Below are 22,037 nucleotides of genomic sequence, written 5' to 3'. Positions count from 1 at the left end.
GATGAGAGCATGGGTGTGTGTAATCTCATGCATGTGTCTGTGTGGGCGAGTCTGTTTCACACTGAAACGCACTCACCTGGTGAAATCCGTCTGTGCTGTGTCTTTATTACATTAGGGAGAAGCTGTTGTGCATTCTGATAGAACACTCCCTGATGCTGTTGTCTGGAGACAGAATCTGTATGGCAGAATGTACCAGTACACAGAAACCGAAGATGCTTCTCCACCCTCCTTATCTGTCTCTTCGTTTGACACATATTTTGTAGCACTAGACGCGGTCTTTGATCACTGTGCTGCGGTGCTAGCATGAAATCTTCCTTAAATGACCTTCATTTGGATCGGCAGTGGGTTTATCTGTGAGAAAACACACAACACGCAAGTCACAGGAACTCACGTGTAGAAGGAATTTCTGCCTGCCTCCGCTTTGAAGCTGCAATGTCTGTGTATTACTAAATCCTGTTCTCAAAGAACATTTTACCCCCTCACTGAGAGAGGCCCACTGGCATTGGCAGCGAACACACACATAGGCGCATACAACGACATGTACACAATTTACATGCCTGACGCAATGCTAAGTCTCTCAACCGAACCATGCAACTGGATACATGAAAAGGAATTGCAGTGTGTCTCTTATTAGTGGAAAACTTTTACATTTCTGGAGTTCCTCTTCGTGGGTTGTATATACACCAGGAGGGAAGGTTTTACTCTTGGATTGTTGCAACCTTCAACTGTTGTGTGAGTATTGCCTCATTTTGCTTTTTGCCCCTTTTCTTTTAGTTCTTCCAAGAACTATGCATGACAGCATGAGCTCTCACACAGAAGATCTAGCCTTACCTAAGGTCTTGAGAGGGAATGAGATGAGGGTCAGGGAGGCAGGGGTATGGGTGGATAGACTGGGGGATAAAGGAAGGTACTGGCTCCACGAAGCACCTGGAGTTTTGGTGTTGCTAAGAAATAAGGTGTGTGTTGATATGAAATCCTGCTGCCTAGCCGTTGGCTCAGTCTGCTGTGTTTATTATGTATAGGCCATGTGTGAAAAATCACCTTTACCCACTGAAAGGAGCCTGGTCTTTTGAGCCATTGTGTGTCAACATAGCTTTGTAAACCTATTTACTTTCATTTTGTAAAAAGAGAGCAAATAGAAGTTTGCAGTGGTATATATTGTATCTGGACACATAATGTGCACACTGCATGTGTCGGGATGCATATTATCCTCCCTGAACCCAGTGTGTGTCTCTGAGTAGTCTAAATGCCTTGCTCCACAAGTTTGCACCTATTACCACATCTTCCAGGAAATGCTGAAGTCCCATGGTCCTGAACCTTTAGGGTTTGATATTTTCAATAGCTGCCCCCAGCATCATTGTGACCCAGGCTTGATAGAGTTGTATTTGAATAAACTAACAGAAAGCAGTCTCTCTCTGTGTCCCATTATATTTTGGCATGAGCACACATTGAGCCTTATCTTCCACCCTAGTATTCCCCTGTGACTTGCTAGGATCAGCCCAGAGGAACGCAGAGATCGAGTGAAGACGTAAAGGAAGAGATGCCATTACAAAGCCATACCCCTGGGTTTAGCAGTTCACTGAAGAGGTTAACTGGTCTGGCTGCAAGGAGCCAGTTGGCATGGCTACCATTTCCCAGGGTAATTTTCACCCCATCCCTTGGTCTTCTCAATGGTCTTTCTGCAATCATAATTCAAAATGTGACCAATGAAAGCACCCCTGCTGTGCCGAAGAAAACCCACACTCATCCATCCATTGATATCTGCACTCATGAACTATAATGTCCTTATTTCCTTCTAAACACAAGAACTCACTTGAAGGTTGGGAATGGTGGTAGAAAAAATGTAAATGACCTGTTTTTAGGAAAACATCTAGAAATAATATTACATTCTTACAGCAATAGTCATAAAAGTCTTCATGTCTCTTTTATGACTCTCCAATAAGTGAGTTGTTTCTGCATCTCAGTACTGAATAGAGAGTAGAAAGGCAAGGCAGCACACAAAGCAGGCAGGCATGGGACCTAGTCTTTGATGAATGTCTCTATCTCTAGGCATTAGGTGTTCTATTTTTCATAGCAGACCCTTCGGCCATGCTGGAGAGAGCTTGGGCCTCACATGCGCAGTCGTGCAAGTCACCACAGTCCTCAGAGATGGTGACTAATCCAGGCCTACTGTCTGGGGGCGAGAATGGTTGCTACCAGCACAGCCGAAAGGTCACACCTGTCAGAGGTGGAGGTAGAAAAAAGAGGCCAGAAAAGGAAGTGGCCCCTGCTTCAAAAGACACAGCTTCATGGTGTCTTGGATAGTTTGGCTCAAAGACACACAAGGTGATGCTGTGTATGACTGAGGAGATAAGTAACTCTTATTAAAATAATGGCATTTCTTTTCCCATTTCTTCTTTCCTGGCCAGTTCTCCTATTGGAGGCCCACTCACAGCCAACATTTTGTACATGTTGAGGTGTTCAATTGATCCAAGGTCACTTTAGTGGTTCTAGTGATACAGTATGTTGTTAATAGTAATATTGATGCTTTGTGGTCTATTTAATCTCGTTTGCTGATTTGTCTCACCATAATCCACTGAATAATAATCTAATGCTGTTCAGTGAAAATAACTTTTACTGATGGTGTTGCGCCTGAATTAATCTTGGAATATTTGTTCTAGCTTGTATTTCATTTTCCAAACCCCTAATCTGTTATTATCTGTGTTGTTGCCTTTTTTGTACATCCATCTGTCTCTGTAAATGTCCGTTTCTCTTTTGCCTTAGTGTATGTGTAGTCTCTGATAGCCACTATTTAGTTAAAAATTGCAGTCTTTTCATTAAAGCTTCTACCTGTGTTCTTGGTACAGGGGAGGCACCACTGAGCCTCAAAATCAGCTAGGCAGCGTGCCATGGCTAGTGCTTCAGCCTCAATTTAACAGGCAAATTAATCTTGCTTTGTTGGAGTAGTCAAGTCCAACCTGGGAGAGTGTTCTTTAAGCTGTTGCTCTGCTGATGCAAGTGCTTTTGCTGAAGTTTGGAGCCTTCATTTATGGGTAATTAAACACCTCTCTGTCTCTTATTGGGCATGAGAAGGACCAAGACACCTCAATGAATATTTGTTTCTACTGCTGTTCAGCGGATTGTAGCCTGTTGTGTAAATGTTTTGATTCCTTATAAGTAAAATGATGTTGCTTTAGGTATGGGGGAAACACATAAATGGCTAAAAAAACATTTTGCTGTATGAATTTCACCTTCTCTAAATAGCATTCACATGCAGACCCACATAAACGCTTTGCTTCGCACATACACAATGCTTCTTCTTTTGGTACAGATCACCTCTCACCCTTATCTGTTAGCCGTGCTGTCTGTGTGATGAGAAGATAATCTCTCACTATGGGTTTTTCATGGGAAGATATTTCATAGATCATGTTTTTCCTCTGATGGGGTAGAACCAGACAATTTGAAATCCTATTTATCTGGCTAACCGGGAAGAGGACAGGAAATGTATCTGTGGTTATTAGAGATGAGACAACCCCAATACAGACACAAGAAGCAGATCAAAGCTGGGCGCCCTGGAAATAATAACTAAATCCGATGTACCCAACCCACTACGTTGAGGTTCAGGAAATGCAAAGCTTTGTGAGCTGGTACATGTATTTATGTGGAAGTTTGTGTGCCTATTCATCCATGTTTTCCTGGTCAGAGCAACTCCTATTTACCGTCGTGTCCGAGTTGAGGGTCACTATTGCAAACACAGATACATACATGCCATTCTGCTTCTGGAAAGGTCTATCAGCATTCTCCCAGGGCTGCCACTGTCGTAAATCACAGTTGTTCCCTCCATCAGAATCTCCCCACAGAACCTGTGTAGGGATTGGACATCATTAATGTCCCTGCCAAATTGTGTTTACCTGAGCCCAGTTTTTGTCCTCAGTCCTTCTGCCCATTTTTTCCATCTTTGTTATTTATTGCACATTCTTGTCAGTTTGTTTTGGGGCTAGAGAGCAGGACCATGGAAGGGTGGGTTGTGGGTTTGGTGTGTTTGGTGTGTTTTTTCTGCAGTGCAGACTATTTCAGGAGCAAGGGTTAAGTACGAAAGGTTATAAATTGTAAAATTGGCCCAATGAGTTGACGTGGGTTGGGCTTTATAGGCATTTCTGCTCTGGAACAGTGCAGTGGAGCTCTGCATGTGTGAAGTTAAGCAGCATTGACACAATAATTTTAATTATTTTTACCATCTGCCTTACAGTATATTACAGTCACAAAGTCAGTAATAGAAGAAATTACAGATAGGTTTAGGAGAATCAACATGCACTTAGGTTATCTGTAAGTTGAGCCATAGCAACCACACATCTTTGTTGTTGGGCCGAAGGAGTTTATTACTTACCCTCGTAGCTCCTTTACACCGAGGAAAGAGATCTCCCCTTTATCGCCTAGGATGGTTTCACTTGCCGGCTGACCTACTGTAACTATGCTCGTTAGATGGACAATGAAAGTGTGGGTGTGAGCAGACACACAGCACGGACAGCCCTGCCTCCCCTCATCAAAGGGAGCCGTTAAGGGGGTGTGTAGAATGTTTCTGAATTTGCTGGGGATGGATGAAAGGTCAGCATGATGAACTGGAGACAGATTGTGTATAAGGCTTTTTGCACATGATTGTGTGAATTATTACATTTCACATAGGCTTAAGATGTCATGACTACGGAGGAAGTAAGCGGTGGAGTGACTATTACTGAGGCGCCGTATCCGAGTCCTCTGTGACAGTGACGCCAGATGAGCCCCACAGAGAGTGGAGCACTTTGGACAGACGTGAACTGTGTCCTGAACGTTGGCAGCGGTGCTCTTTGTACTGTGACCTGGCACTTTGGTGGGATGAGTGCAGCAGGGCACTGTATGGATGCATATATAGACTGTTACAGTGTATTGCAAATGTTGCTGTGTGTGGTTTTTTTTTAGATTCACAGAGCATTTATTATAAGCCACATGTGGCTGAGTGCACTGTACTGTCTATCCTGTGCTGCTTGTCTGACTATTCAGCAGTATCTAAAACTCTTGGTGCCTTAAATCAATCTCAGTCCCTTTATTGCTCTCCATCACCTTTGAGGCTTAGCTGTGCTAGACTCACTATTGTCATAGGTTTAGGGCTGTGCTCATGATCGACTGGCGCACATGGTGTCTGCACACATAATCTCTCACAACTTTTAAGTCAGGAGAAGGTAATTGAAGCGTTGTTTATAGAAGCTGAGCTTGTTATGCAGCCAAATCACCAGGGAAAGCGGAGCAGAAAAGAATAACATCATACTAACGCAGACCTTTTGACCCCTAAGTGCGTTTGCTCCATGTATGATTTATTAAGGTTAGTCCAATATGGAGCGGGCTGGTACAGAAGGACAAAGGATCATAATACCGGACACATCACAAATCAGCATCACGGCTCTCTCTCATGTATTCATTGTCTTCAATCCTTTTTGTAGTTGTTTTCCAAACTTTTAGTGAGTAGTTCCAGCTCCTGGCTTCACACCTGAGCTCCCAGAGCTGGAAACAGGAGCACAGAGTACAGAGTTCATTAGGCCTTCACGTTGCAATCAATGCAACAGAGACCGTAGTGAAAACCTAAATTAGATCCTGTGTGACTTTACCTGCTTAGCAGTTTACTTGTTAACCCCACCCGCCATGACACTGGGAGAGCATGAGGCTTGACGTGCCTTTTAAGTTTCCTTTCATTGTTGTTTGTGACTCTCATATAAATTCCGCGATTTTCTCGGCTCATCTTCAAATGAAATATCTCGTATCCTGATGCTTTTGTAGGACCAGGGGACAATGTTGAGCCACCTGCTGACCTTGAATTGATTGGTGAGTGGATGGAGTGTGGTGCATTATGTTGAAAGCCCTGTGGGTGAGTTGGTGTAAGGGCTTCTTTGTAGGCTGAGTTTAGTAGGGGAAAAAAACATTTGCCTATTGATTTTATGGTTTAAAGCTTGTGTTTGTCTTTTTCTTATCCAAGTTATCTTAAATCACATCGTCTCTTGTTTAACACACCTAGAAATAAACATGTAACTTAAGATTCCTCTCTGCAGCCAGCGTGCACTCAATTGTACTCACTCCTACTTTTCTCTGTCTCTTCTACCTGGCTTCCAGTGAGCTGGCTGACATCTGCTCCTACCTTTATAGAAGTGTCATTGAAATTCAGTGCAGACATGAGTCCTGCAAAGCACAGGCAGAACTGCTTAGAGGAATATTCTGCACCACACACAAACACAGCCCTGAAAAATGTACATGTTCGAATCCAGACACTCAAGCATGAGCACATTTGCAGACAAAACTTTACAAATATGCACACAGAGAACGGTCCTTATGTGTTTTTGTGAGTGTTGCTTTACTTCTGTCAGGCATTAATTAGCAGTGACATTGAGGGCCTTTAGTTTAACATGCCAACGAAATTACATCACAGCATTTAAATAAAAGTGTTGCTAATACGTTTTGTGACAAGCACAGTGCACGTGGTTGTGCCTGATTGTGTTGTCTGTGCAGGTGTTGCGCGCACTGGGATGTGAAAATGTGTCTCGTGCTCTGTCCAAGCTATAAGGGAATCAGCTCTATGAGAATCAATACCTCAAGGTCAAAGTTGTTACCCAAGTGGCTAAAGACATTAGGGTTTCAGGCCTGCTTAAAATTCTCCTTTCAAGGGTTTGAATATGCTGAGTACCCGAGAGAAAGGTTTAACAACCACTGATATTATAGTAGGAATTAAGCAGGAACATATGTGATATTTAATCACTCAGATGTGTAAAGCGTTTTTAATTATTGTAGTCAATTAAAAGTACATTTACTGTACTACTCAAAAGGAAAAAAAACTTTTGAAAAGGCTTGAATTTGAAACCGTTCAGGTCGTCCTGACTATTTATTTATGTTTTCACTGCTGTGTAAATCTTTTAGGCTCTATTTGAAACACTGATGATGGCGTGTTGCAGGTCAACTTTCAGTGGGATTAAAGCCAAGGGAGTTTGCTGACGATGCCTGTTGGTGTGCCCTCTCCTTGTCCACATTTGGGGCAAAGCCAGTGGGACGGACATGTTTTGGGGTGTGTGTGTGTGTGTGTTTGTGATTCCTCCAAAGCTTTGTGTAGCTTGGGTCAGCCAAAAGTAAAAACTCTGAACGAGATAGAAGAAGGACGCAAGCCTTTTCACAGAGGTAAACACAATCACCCTTGTTAGTCTGGTAAAGGTCAAGGTACAGTTGAAGGGAGACAAACAGGTTCACCTTGAACGACTTCTGCTGTGACTTTGGCAGGTTTTAAGTAGTGAAGAGGGGGAACAAGAAGCTCTGCTTGAATTTACTGGTACATTGTTATTATCTTAGCTGGTGGAGAAGACCTTCAACTCAGGTTATGATGTTGATTATCTGTACCAGACAGTTCATTAATGCTAACATACTGGTTGAAGCCCAAAGTGATGTAAGTCATTTTTATAGAAACAAACAACCTCTGTGCCAAATTCTAGACCAAAAAAAAGTTTTGTTTGAAAGTTTAAGTTCCATTTTCAGAACATGGCCTTTCTTTAATAAAAACATACCCCTGTATAAATTTGAGTCCTGAATAAATAAATCTCATATGTATTCAACCCCATGGTTCAGCTGCCCCCATATTTTTTTTATATCCACTCTTTTCGGTATATTTATGCATTTGCACACATCCAGTACAGCACACTCCTGCTTATAATTGAAATACCTTTACAAACTATTCTCTGCATATTTTGTTGAAATAAAAAAGGGAATGGAATTGTTCAGGTTTTATGGTTGGGACGCACGCACACACGCACGCCCGCACGCCCGCCCGCACGCCCGAACGCACGCACGCACGCACGCACGCACGCACGCACGCACAAATCACCAACGCAGGTTTTTGACCACTGCTCTGTGTTAAAGTATTATTTCCAGCCTCATATCTTCTTACATCTGTTTGATTTTTTTGTTAGCGCGTGTCTTTTGTTTTGCAGATGGAAGCTGTAATTCCATTAGGTATTGAGTATTGGAGGAATTTTTGGCCTAATTGTGTCTATATTATCTGCAAGTTGTTACCCAGACCTAAAAGAACAAAGCTCTGTAGGTTTTGTTTTTTCACCACAGCAGGCAGAGGATAGAGGCAGAAAATAACAGGAGTAAAAGGCCCCTTTGCTTATAGATATACACATTACTCCATGGCCACCCAGGGACTAAGTGAAAGACAGCGATAGACAGACGGAAAGAAGGCTGAAGAAAAAAGAATTAAACTGACTGAATTGGAGATGGAGAAGGAGAGAACCTCTGGTGGGAAATCCCCCCACTGTGCTGGGAGCCCTGCGCCCTGGTGGCTAGATGAAATGTCTTATCTGCCAGCAGCAGGGCTCTGTCCTTTAAGCAGGGCTGGGGAAAAGTCATTGTCCAGCCCACAAGCATCTCAACTGATCCGTGTTCCCACTGACCTTTACCACCGCTGCCACAGACACAGGCCAAACTTTAGATTTCGTTAAATTTAGGTTTGCTCATTTTTTATAACATTAACATTCATGAATGCTCTTAATAATAATGTCCACACGTCATGTTTGTTTTTTGGAAATGATGAGATGTGTGACATTTGCACCTACTTGTCTGTAGACTGTCTTCTCATTTAAAGTATCTTTTTTTCTTAAATCCTCTAATGAGCAGGAAATTAAGTTGTAATGTGGCTATCATACAGCATGATATGCACTAATTGCCCAGATTATATCTTGATTATTTTTACAAAGAGCAGTGGGGTGCTCTAATAATTTCCAATAATTACACAAAGGAGGAGTTATCATTTTAGGCTCATTATTCCCTAACCTTTTGTCTGTGATCATGTTTTTTGGATGGTGCGTTTCTGGCTTTGGACGTGTGCTAGTACCTAATGATTTGTTACCTGTCAAGATCGATGTCGTAGACATTATATGAAAATGTCGAATGCTGGATGTACTTGGGTTTTTCTCTCAGAGTTGGGCGTGCACACCCTCTGTTCTGTCAGAAATGTCACCATTGTGCTGGGTGTTTGTGAATGTGTTCTTGTATATCAGTCTCACCACACATACAATTATTTTCTTGTCCAGCTTGAAAATGCGGCCGTAAAATGTGAAATGGTGTCGGTGGCTTTGATTGGCGTCTGCAGGAAAAGCCGTCCGGGACCGCGAAAGGAGCGGTGTTTGGATGTTGGCCCGTTTGGTTTGGGTAACAAGGCAGCTCAGCAATAGTGAAGGAACCAGATCATCTGTTAGACGGAGTTGGAGGCTTGTTGGTTGGATACAGGATTATCTTGATTGTTGTACTTGCTCTTTCATACAATAAGGCTCAGTGAATGGCTGATGATAACATCCTCTGCCTTGTTTAAATACCACGAAATGCTGTGATGAGTCATGTCATTTGGCTGAATGCAGTGGTGTCGTGATGGAGCACATACATCCAGACAAAGCGCCTCGCCCGCCCGCCTTCGTGCTTGGCATCGGCGGAGCCATCATAGCATGCTAATGCCGCCTTTTGTTCCTGCATCACTTGCTAATTTAATTTGATCCCAAACCACTGTAGGAGATAAAGAGTAGTTTAAAACGCGGCGTAAATGTGCCAGTGTCTGGGAGTGAGGTAACGAGGAAGCCTGAATGGAGGAGGCAGGCATAGTCGCCTATCTCTCCGCTCTGGCTTCCAGGCCAGACATGTTGCCGCCATGTGGTTTTTCCAGTAAGCTGACAAAGAAGCTGAATAATGTATCTATCAGTCAGCCTGAGTGTGCAGAGCACTGGGCACTGAGGAAGCTGCCAGCTTGTTATAGGCTCATTACAGGTGAAGATGACATGTGGAGGTGCAGCCGCCTTGGCATTGTCTCCCTGCCCTGCCCTCAATAGAAGGCACAACACTCTGTCACTCCCCATGGCCCACAGAAAGGGTGACAGAGGTGATAGAGGAGGATGGAATGAGCCTCAATGCTCCCCTAACCCCCCAAAATGAAATTGACAGGCTCGCTCAAGTAATTGCTCCCAGCACTATTTTCTTTGGCAGGAAATACTGTTATCGACAAATAGGGGATTCAATAAGCGGCAGGAGATGAGGCTCCAGGCTGTGGTCAAAAGGCTGCGTCTGTTCTCTACTGTTGAGGCTGTGGAGTCTCCTGATGCTCCATCTCTCCGCTCTGCCCTTTCTCCCCCATTATCTTTTTCTCTTTCTGTATCTATCCCCTATTTTTTATCTTTCTCACACTCCCTCCACCTCGTTCACTTTTTACATCTTACTACTTCATCACCTTCTACCCACACTGGGTCTCTCTCGCTCGTCGCTCTCTCCTCCCCCACTTCCGCCTCTACGGCCTCTTTTTGACCATTTTCTTGTGTTGGCCATTTTGGTGAGCCTAAAGGGGAAACTCTATTACCCAGGAGCCAGCAGGTAGTGCCCTCTCCTCGGATTGTTTCTCTGCTGCCAGTGTGGTCGGGTAATGTTGATATTACCCCAAAGGATTCCATTGATTTGAGCTAGGGTCATGAAAAAGCAGTTTATGGTCAGTGTATTTGGTTTCCAGAGGTCAGAGCGTGCGGTGAAACCAGAGCTCTAGCTGTTCTGGACACAGTGGTGTGCCTGCTGGGAACTACTGAGAAATAAGAGCATAAATAAAAATTGCGGTTGATGGTTCCCTCTCTCTGCCCTGTGTGTTACCAAGGAAGTGGTGGTCAGAAAATGCACTTGTCCCGATCATATCTATTTCCGAAAACACGGGTGTACCACATGGTATAAGCAGGGTTTTCACACTTTAAGTTATGAGGTCAGTGTGAGTCTTCTCTTGCTACGTTGCGGTTAAAGTAACCACAACAGAGTTTAAATGCTATATTATATGTTTAATTCATATATTTACATGCACACCATTGTAAATGAGTAAAATAGCGATTAATCCCTCTATTGCAATGACTGGATCAGACACAAACAGCAGATTCATTGGATGCGTGGCTATAAGGTCTAGACACAGTAGAGGAGAAGGTTTGTGTCTTCCCAATGGCGATTAGGGCCTGATCTGCAGATATGAAGCTCAATGCTCAATTACAGTTTTGAAGAACTCGTTCACCAATGAACCAGTTTTCTCAATTCATGTCAGAGCGATGACATACGTGAAGTATGGAGGAGATAAGGAGCTGCCCAGATCTAACCGGATCACTGGAGCCGTCAGTGAGATGCTCACATTTTCAGCCTTGTTACTTTGTGTTCAACCTGAATAAACAATGAAGGAAACAATGTTTTTATAGCTTTGTGTGATGGGCGCCATACTGCTCCTGGCTAGCACATGTTTCTTCAGCCACACTAAAAATAAAGTCCAACTGTGCCTAAATAATAATGCCATCATGCCTTGTTTGGCTGATTATAATATCATAGCGTTAATTCAAAATGTTTTTTCCTCATCTTTTAATAGACGTCTTCATGAGGAACCCTTGGAGGCTTACCTTTGTTGCACACATCCTGTTTGAGGGGCCTTTTTAGTTAGAGGAAAGATTATTGGGCTGTGATTAAAAATGCTAATGATTTCCTCTATATGCATTTCAAAGTTAATAAAATAGAAATAGAGTAGTTTCACAGTTTAGACTCTAAAGAGGGGAATTGTGCCTTGCACTGGATGTGGAACACACACAGTCACACTTTACCCACTCTGTACAGTATTAGACATTTTGATGTATTTTTCAAAGGTTTGTCACAGCCAAGTAGAAACATGAATGAATTTCAGTTGATCTAACCTAAATGTGTATTTATATGTATGCACCTACAGTAAAGTATTAAAAGTCACACATTTTAGCTCAGCTTACATGGCTGGAATATCTGGTGTTCATCTAACTTGTACTGTTGCACTGTATACTGTACCTGCTTTTGTCATTTTCATTATTCTTGTGTCAAGTCACTCAAGGTCAGTACGCATGCAGCATGCAGCATGCAGCATAGTGTTTAACAGAGCTATATGTATTTACATATCCAGATGATAATGAGAAGATTCTCACCTCTCCTGTGGCCTAATACCTCCCGTAACTCAGATTAAAGCTAAGCCAGTCACTCTCCCTGTTCACTCAGCAGTGCTACTTGAGGAAAAGATGAATGGAATAAGTGTTTGCATAGATCGAACCCAGACAGACAGAGGAAAGACAGAAGCACAGAAATGGATTTATTACAAAATCAAACCATACAATGTGAGCAAGTGCACTCAGGTTGAAGTTCTTTGAGGTTTCACTTTCTTTTCAAAAAGTGCTCCTCACAGTATCAGAATAGACGAAAGTGTTTAAGGTCAAGGCAAAGGAAAGTGTTCCTCCATGCTCAGCTGAAGGAATAATAAAATGAAACTTTTGTGGAATAACGTCAGCAGTCACCGGAATGCTTGTTTCAAGTGCTGCTTAGAAAATGTTGCCGTACGGAAATAACACAGCACGTCAGAGTGTGTGTGCTTAAATTTCACTTTGAATAGTTGAATATAAATTTGACCTTGGTTGTGGAAGAGGCAACCCCTCTACTTGGTCTTGAAAGGAATTGACTCCACGGGACAAAGAATGGGATCTTCGCCTCAGCCTTTATCAGATGAAGGCTTCCCGTCATTACTGAGCCAATTATACTTTGAGCTCGGTCTAAAGTCGAGCACAGAATTACCGGTTGCTCGCTGTTGTTGGACCGCTCCGCTATTTACAGCATAAAACGCCTTTTTCATGTTGACTGTGCATTGCAGGAGAGCAGCAGGCCTCTCTTTCCTCCAGATAAATGAGCTAGCTTATTACTTCCCAAACTGCCTATTAGCACAGCTCACTTTGTGGGGAAGCGGCGGTCCACAGATGAACACAGCGAAGGGGATTTTTCCTGGCTGTCTCGTTGAGGCAGGCGTATGATGTGATGCTGCTTCCCCCTTTTGTTTTGCATGGTACCTTGACTCGACCCCCACTTGAAGTGCAGCGCATTGTGATAACAGAACCTCAAGATTACCAATTAGCACAGATTTCAGTGGAGAGCTTCTACTGGGGGAGATTTAACTCAGTAAAATTAGAGAATTTGCATATAAAGCTCTTTAATCCTTGTGCCTCATAATTTATGGTTATGACTGAACCGCATGGTTCAATCCTACATAATTAAGCTGTAGCTAAATGTAATGTATGAAGTTGACTTGGTCGCTCGTTGCTGGGAGAGGGATTGTGTGAATATAATTCCCTGCCGCGGCGGAACGGTGTGTATTGCGGCCAGTAGGTTGTCTTATTGTGTAAGCATCGCTTTAGTGACACGTCCCCAGTGGCCTCTGTGGAAACTGTGCGCAGGAATCCATCTATGCGGCGCGAGCTGCCGAAGACGCACAGGTTTGACTCTATGGGAGCAGAGTTCGCCATCAGTTCTGTCTCACCGAGTAAATGACTTATCCTCAGTTTTTCACTGTTGTCTTAGTGAGAAGCTGATCTATCCTGCTGCTCACTGATCAAACATCTGCGCCTGTTGAATCGCTGACTCGGCAAAAAGGATCTTCATGATTTAGCTGAGTTCTGGGTTCAGTCCAAGTTCTGCTTACTGTAGTTGTATCTGCTGGTCCAGACCAGTACCAGGCTTTATTTTGTGTGACAGAATGAGAACCAGGGACCAGGGACCAAACATAATCGCCTGTGAAATGTTTGCTATTAAATGAACTTGATTTACAGATAATAAACACGTTGTCTTTTATCATGCAGTTGCAGCAGTTGGCTACATAATGTTACTGTCAGACTTTCCATTATTAACATACACTTGTTTTTGAAACAAAAACAAACTGTTTGAGCTGCTATGACTTTACAATCACTCTGAGGAGAACATTATTATTTTATTGCTGCTCTTTTCCCATTGAGCTGCTTAAGTGTTGCTGGCCAACCAAATTTTGGATGGGGTCTAATTATCCTTGCCTGTGTTTGGGTTGATCCTGTTGTTCTTGGTCCCCCTCGGACTGGGTCTTGCAGTTTTGAAGATTAATTTATGCCCATCGGGTTTGGGTCGGATTTCCAAAGCTGTGCTTGGATGCTCTTCAGCAATGTTAATGTCTAAAAGTGTGTTATCCCTGTTTTTCCTGACTCTGGAGTGAGCGTGTGTAATGTGAGTCTAACAACTTTATTGTTCATTTTCTCTTTTCAGGGCGGACTGAGGAACAGCAAGCATGAGTGTACGCTTTCATCCCAAGAATATGTCCATGAGCTCCGTTCTGGCATCACAGAAGAAAAGCTGCTCAATTGTCTGGAGTCCCTCAGAGTGTCTCTCACTAGTAACCCTGTCAGGTTAGTAACTAAGGAGGTCTTTTCAAACTATGGTACCTTTCTTCATATTGCACATACCATTTGTTGAAGGATTCACGTTTAGTGGCACTGTGTGTTCTATAAAAACAGCCACTACTGTCGTCATGATGCCAAGTTTGCTATAAAGGCTCAAGTGTTTGTATAGTTTTAGTTCTAACACATATTAAATATTGCACCAATAATCTCATTAGAAAAATTAATATTTGATAGGTGATATTTGTACAGTTTCAGTGATGTTAGTTCTGGCAAGTAAATGAAGAAATCTGTTCATTTAATCAATCCAAAGCCCAATAGGAAGAATGAGAGCAAAAGTCATTTTGATAAAGTGGAACATAACACAACTGTGCACTATTTTTAATCACCGTTTGACATGGATTCATTACTGATTTATCAGAAACCGTAATGATTGACTTTTCAGTCAGTCATTCTAAGGCCTCACAGTTTTTCCCTGCCTGCTCTCTAGCTCTTAACCGAATTCTCGACTTTCTCTCTTGTAAATGGGATCTTCAATTTTAATCTGGTTCCACTAATTTAACAGAATCCTCAGTGACAGGGGATCCTCTAAATTATTTACCAACCACTGTTAAGGAGATGTTTCTTAATGTGAATCAATGCATGGTGCATATTAAATGGTCATCAGATAAATGGAATACTTTTGTCTGTTGACCCGGGGCTCAGAGGGAGGACCTGCCTCACGGCCCCAGAGGAGATGTTATTTAATCTGCGTGACATTACTAGCATTACTGTTGCTTCCCTGCTTAAAGAGTTCAGAGGAAAAGACAATATAATTTAGCTTTGCCTCATTCGTGTGCATTTATAGCGACATGTGCCTTATCCATCCATTCATGTCGAAATAATGGATTATACAAAGATATTTAGTTGACTAACAGTGTGACATCCTATGATACACACACAAAAGACCTGTGGGCATATTTCTAACATTCTGAGCTGTTATGTTGTGTAGCATGATAAATTGCTGGGTAGCTTTGTAAATATTCCTTGAGGGATTTCAGAGCTGTGAAGTCAGTCTCCACAGTCTTCAGAAATCTGCGGGGAGTCCAGTCCGCCTTCCTCCCAGAAAGGCCAACTGGTGCCGGGGGACGTGAGCGAGGGCAGTCTTGGCCCCCGGTGCGGTGTGTGGCTGCCCCTCTAAACAGCATGTAACGAGCCAGCGCTTTATGGAGGAGTCACCTGCCACAGATGGACAGATAGCCAGCTTTGGGCTGGGAGCTCAGGAGGACTGAGTGCAGTTATTTTTTTGCCTCCAAATTAATATGAATGCTCTTAATTGTCATGGATCACGACACACAAGAAATTCATATTTTGTTTGCGTCTTTGACTGCACTATGTTAATGTAACCTTTGGACGGTATGCCATCTTATACCAGAGATAACCAAGATTCATGCCTGTTTGACTTCTCACCTTGAATAATGATCAGCTTGGTTGTTTTTAAAGCTTAGCTGTTTAGGTAAATTCATTATAAGTAATACACCAAGTGTGTATATATATTGAGATATACAGGTCATTTACATCAATACAGTATGCTATCATTTATTCTATTAAAATAATATATCCTTAGAGTCTAATAGTTATATTTTTCCTAAGAGTCACTTCAGCAGAAATACTAGAAAAAGATCAAACAAACTGACCTTAGGCCAGACTTCTGTTGTTTCATCTGCTGTCAACAATATTTTTAGTCCAAAGCCTCTATTTACTGTGTGTGTGTGTGTGTGTGTGTGTGTGTGTGTGTGTGTGTGTGTGTGTGTGTGTGTGTGTGTGTGTGTGTGTGTGTGTGTGTGTGTGTAAAGAAAAAAAAAAACATTTACAACACATTTACATATACATTTTCATATACAGTATATCTTATGACATATATTAAGAGCTGAGCTGATCAAAAAGAAGCCGGTAGGTTATTTTAGTGGCCATCGCGTTGAAACACAGCTTATGGGCTTATTTATAATATATAATATAGGTCTGTTCTTTTCCACAGTGGTCGTTTTGGCATTTCATAAAATGAGATGTCTTCTGCCTTCTTTGCGTTTTAACCTTCTCACATCTTTGGAAATAAACCGATGTGATAATTTATTCTTATTATAGTCCTGATCTTTAGTACTGTATAATCTGTCTGAAGCAGTTGTTTGTGCTACGCTGGAACACTGGACCCTTCTGAAATGATTTCGTCAAAACCACTGCTTTGTGTAGCCCTACATACAATTTCACTTTATTCAATTTATACACAGAAGTGAGTGTAATGATCAAAGTGTTGCTGGTCTTCACACTGAGTGCTTACCACTGCTTTTTACTTTTCCTCTGATGTCTGAGCAGCCTGCTAATTTGCTCCCAGAGGCCTGTGTTTGTCTAATAGTTTAATTGGCTGGGCTGTGCACCTGTTTGGCAGCACAGGTGGCCACAGGGCCATTGTGCTGAGGGCCTTATCTCCCAGGCAGTCCCACACAGGTGTGTGGCATGCAGCCTTTGCAGATCCACCCACAGATGGCATTGCCTGGAGCGTCCGCTGCCTACTCTGTTTCCACTCTCTGCTCCTCAGCTGCCATGTTTTCACTTCTCTCCTCTCTGTCGTTTTTCCCCAGCCAATTATGTATCCTCTACTTTATACTCTCCCTTTTTCATTTTGTCATTTGGAAACTCAATTCTTAATTTAGAAGTGTCAGATTGACTAGCCACTTTTCATTAAGTTCTTAATCCACTGACATAAAGTGATATGCCAAGTTACAGAAAATTACAAACCTCTTATTTTCTAATTCAGTAGGAGCGACGTTCCCGGGGAGTTTCACTCCTGCCGCCCTTGGAACCCATTTTCCTGTTTTTATCTCTGCCTGTATCGTGTTTGAAACTGATTCAATTCCTGTTTTGGTTTTTGGGCAGCACTGCACACATCCATTGACCCAGCCTTGAGCTTTACACTATGACTCTGTCAAATCCCAGCAGTGACTCCCATATTAAATCTGTCAGCTCTAAGATCCTAAGACATATTTAAGCAAAATTGAACTGGGCGCCCAACTTTTCATTATGTGAAAGCTTCCCGGTATAAGTCAGCTTGTTCACTGGGGCATTTTTCTTTCTGTGGAGGCGATAGACATTTGCTGACACCAGAGCTTTTCTCTGTGTCTGGATGCTCAAGGTGTGGGATGTTGTGATGATCTTGCTACTCTGCCACAACGAGTGTCTCTGAGTCTGAATCATTCTTCCCAACTTTACTCAGCAGGGGACATTAGGAATGGCCTCATACTGTACGAGGGGCGGTGTTAACACGCTGCTACTGTAGCATGACGCTGTTCGTCTTATTGACGGTCTGCCCTGATGCCCAGTGTGATGAAACATGAAACAGCACAGCTGACGCACCAACAGATGTGTCAAACACACAGAACCTGTCCAAACTGAAACTCTGTTATTGCCTTTATCTCATAAGCTGCTCTCATAATGGCTGCAACAGGCAAATAAACTTGAATATGACCTGGAACATTATTTTTAGATGACAGCGAGTCCACTGTGTTACTTCTTTGCACTGTCAAAAACTACTCCCATGGAAGAAATTTGATTTTATTAAGACACTAACTCTTATCCCCTGACCTCCACTATCATGTGTGTACAACAGCCAATTAACACCTGTAGCACGAAGGACCAGAACCATCTGTTCATGTGCAGTATGATTATTTGAACAAATATGAGCATCTAAATGTCTCACAGTGTGTGAGCCCCTCGACAGCTCGGACCACAGAACTAGTGCAGCAAGTGTGAATCGCAATACTGCGATGGCAAATGACAGTTTAAGTGAAGAACGTATCAGCAGAGCTTCTTCACAGCGATGAATAACTGTTTCAACTCTGTCAGTTCTGACGTGGAAGTCCCAGCCTCAGCGAATCATTCATAATTGATTTTCTCTATCGACGTTGTTACCCTGGACAGTGCTTTTGTAGGCTCGATCAGAGCCCTCGACAGTTGGAATTGTTTTAAATATAGCAATAAAAGCTTAATGTCCTACAGGAGTTTATGGGGAAAGGCTGCACCAGTGACAGTCTGATGCGTTTGAATGTTCTTCTTACCATCCCAACATGTAAACTAAAGGTAAAAGAAAAATAGCAGTTTGATTTAGTGACGATCTTCCACAGAAACTTCCCTCCGCACCCTGAAAGGAGGGAGACACGTATTTCAAGTGTTATAAAATGTGTTGTGACTGTTGCTACGGGAAAAAGCGCAGGGAGGGGTTTCTCCTGTGGGGTAACGTTCTCAGCACTATGCTGCGACTGGTACTCTCTAGACTCCCCCCGCAGCCCACACACTTGTCAAGGAGAAACAAGACAGGAAAGATTTGGAAATGACATAATCATTTAGCAGAGGACTGTAGGCAAAGGCTTCTGTAGCCTCCTGCACGAGGAATAACTCACTTATTAGTGAATCCATATTTATTTTTGCCCATTGCTTCTCAGAATGGTACAATCCTTCTTGCTTTATAGCTGTTGAGGTGTTTTATTTGACTGTTAAAATCGGCATGAATCTAATGACGCTGTCTTGGGTGGACGTGACGAGCAGTTGCAAACGAGCGAGTTAGCTTGTCTTTACCCTTGCAGCTGACTCCGGAGTTGACGTTCGCCCTTGTGCCTCAGAGGCGGTAAAAATGATTTTGGAGACATAAATGTCCTCAGAGTCTGGGTATATTTTAAGACTGATGCCTATTTCATTTTATGACACCATCTGTTAACCTCAAAGATAGCCATATCTGTAATGGCCCCGTAGTGATACATGCTGCCCGTAATTCAGAAATATCTGATTTGAATTCCTTAATGATTTTGCTGGAAATGATCTTATGCAAGTGAGGGAAATCCTGCACTTGCAGGAGCACAGTACAGTACGTGATAATGTGCCTCTTTATTGATAACATTTAATGCACCACAAAGAAAATCATTACCGTGCATAAAAGACCTCCACAAATATCTACCTTCAGTTTGAGACGTAGTATGAGTTTTATTTGTTTTATTTTTAGGTGTTTTAGGTTGTTTAAATTCCGTGCGTGTTTGTTTGTTTGTTGATGCTGTCCTATGAATTAAGTAGGTCCCAGCAGATATCAAATAATAGCACAAACACACGTTCCAGGATAGTGACACTTAGCAAAGGGCTTTATACGTGTGCTGTAAATGCTGCCAGCATAAATGGCAACTCTGGCCTTGAAATCAGAATCTGTTCTCTCAAAGAAACGCTTGCCTCTGCATTTCCCTTTCTGCTTTGAAAGATCAAACCCACCTTTGCAGAGCTCGGAGGAATTGTTGCTACATCACTTCAAACTTGATGATCCTTTCTCAGATCCTCCCCAGCACACGCTGTACAGGTTCACAGTATACTAGACAGTCGCTAGTCAAATCTGGCAACCCGACTACAGGCACTATGGGAAACCTGGATATTGTGTGTCTTTGTTTACAGTAGTAAGATTGTCTGGATTTGTTTTATATTGTTTAATAGCTGGAACATTGGGTTAATCCATCATCAGGAAATTCAATCATAACTACCTTGATGGCTTGTGCTGATATAGGAGAGTCATCTTCACAAACCGTTAGTTCTCTACAATCCCAAATTCAGGTGGTTTGTTGGTCCAGAACCATCTTACAAAACCAACATTTTAATTAGATTGCATGCGATTGTTTGTGCGTAATGTAGGCGAGAGTCCTAATTAAAGAGCACCAAAAAAACTTTAATTATTAAAAATAAAAAGATCATTAAAAACCCATGAACTGAAAGTTTGAAATGTCATGTTGATGTACAGCCTTAAGTTAAATTAACAGCAAGGTAAAGATTATGTTGTTATTATAGGGGCTGATAACAAAATCCCCACCTTTCCTAAAGTAGAGCAGGTGAGCTTTTAACAGTGGCATCACTGCTCCTAATCACTTTATGTGCATGTATTACTTTTGTGATGCACTGAACAGGCAACTTAATATTTTCTGTCTATTATCTTTCACCCGGTATAGGTTGTGCTTTATAGTTATTTCAGTAGGCGGTTGAATTGATCAGAGTGGTGTGGTACAGTATGGTAAATCAGTGCGCAGACACTGCTGGTGCTTGGGTTGAAGCTGTAATGTTCACAGCTATTTGTTGCGAGGAGCATTGGGCCTCAATTGAAATACACGGCGCCGAATAGGTCAGCAGTCTCTCAGAGGGACAGTTGTATGACTTTGCTTGTAATACAATATGAAATATATTGCACTCACACAGAAGCTTTCAATACTAACGCTCCCCACCTAGCCATGATAAAATAATAAAACCGGCCTATGGACTGAATCAGTGCTTGCGCCGGCCAGCTAAACACGACACCAGCGATCAGTCACACAAAAGCGCTGAGAGTCTGCGCCTCGCACTGTTCAGTCGCTCACTGTGGCTGCTGACGCACGTCATCCTCCCATCGTGTTCCTACATTTCCCTTTTCAAGTATTTGCAGAACTCGACACAAGCTTCACATTTTGTTTTCCACACTTTCCTGTTACATTTTGCCGGTTCTGGCCACTACTGCCGTAACTACAGCACTTGTGTTCGTCAAGTCTGGAGCAGCAGCAGCATCATTCTCTTCTATTCATACTGCATGTACGAGCACAAAGAATGAGAATGAATATGTTCATGGGGACTGAAGTGTGTTTATTGTTAATATGTATTATTTTAGTCAAGCAGCTTAAAGTAGAGTCTCAGTGATGGCTAAATATCATTGGTTGGATTTATTTAGGGCAGTCGCTCTATTTACCTTGGGAATACTGTGAATGAGTAAACAGATGTGAGCATAAATATGCACATATTTTCTTATGGTGTCTCAATGCACAGCCTCACTGCAAGATGGTCCTGGATTTAAATCCACTGGGTGCCTGAGGTGTTTCTGTGAGGAGGTTGCATGTTCCAGGTGGAACAGTGCAGTATCTGGGTGGATGCATGAAGATTTGTCTTTTGCCAAACCAACAGAAACATGATACTTTCCTGGAACAATGATCCTATCATGAAAGATCATTGTTTTCCAAACAGGATCCATAAGTCTAATGTAATTGTGTCCAACCCACAGTGTTAACAAACCTTAAAATAAGGAATTTCTGCCCTAAGACCAAACATGAATTTTTCATTTCGCTGCAGGATATGCACTCGTGCAATAAGAAACACAATTTGGTGGCACTTAACTAGAGGATTACAGCCATCAATATTAGATGAACAAGTTCTTCACCAAGTAAATGAAATCTTTGGATGTGTGCCCAGATTAGAAGAACAGACTGATAAGGGAAAGATTCTGTCTCCAGTTCCTTCATTGCTTCTTTACATTACGTCTACATTTGTAATTGCCCACAGGTGCAGTGTGACCTTTAGCTGCGTCTACGGTCCACAGCTGCTCTGAGCTGGTGAAAGAGTGAGCTGATTAGTGTTAATGACTATTTCACAATAAAGAAAACAATGTTCAATGCCTTCACATGGTATGGAGCTAAAAATAATTCAACCAACTGAACTGTAGTAACATGTACTGTATGCAAACAAACAGGACACATACCGTTGCACTACTGGTGGTTAATATTAGTGGTGTTTGTCATTCCTCAGATGATCAGAGATTCCACTTCATAGAAGCTTAACTCATTTTCTTCTCTGGTAACTTTGGGGACAGTTAGAAGTCAAGCTGCAGAGGACCTGCGGGTGTACGTGAGGGGACAGAAAATGATGGACAGTCTGGGCGGCGGGAGGAGTCAAAGCATCCTGGGCTTTTAAAACCGCCATGAGCGCTGCATTATGTTG

At 42.4% G+C, this 22,037-nt stretch overlaps 1 protein-coding gene across 12 annotated transcripts in view; it reads left to right on the top strand.

Moving 5' to 3' along the window:
• The window catches only part of diaph2 (diaphanous-related formin 2), a 279,374-nt gene that overhangs the window by 65,610 nt on the left and 191,727 nt on the right, over window positions 1-22,037 (top strand). For all 12 annotated transcript variants that reach the window (XM_029164826.3, XM_029164824.3, XM_029164823.3 and 9 more), the window contains one exon: window positions 14,113-14,252. In XM_029164826.3, coding sequence (XP_029020659.1) covers window positions 14,113-14,252 — 140 coding nt within the window. The remainder of the gene's footprint in view (window positions 1-14,112; window positions 14,253-22,037) is intronic.

Source organism: Betta splendens, chromosome 10, assembly GCF_900634795.4.
Source record: "Betta splendens chromosome 10, fBetSpl5.4, whole genome shotgun sequence".
In the NCBI taxonomy this organism is placed as follows: Eukaryota; Metazoa; Chordata; class Actinopteri; order Anabantiformes; family Osphronemidae; genus Betta; species Betta splendens.
The sequence above is the reverse complement of the archived record's forward strand: the minus strand, read 5'-3'. Positions and strand labels throughout refer to the sequence as shown.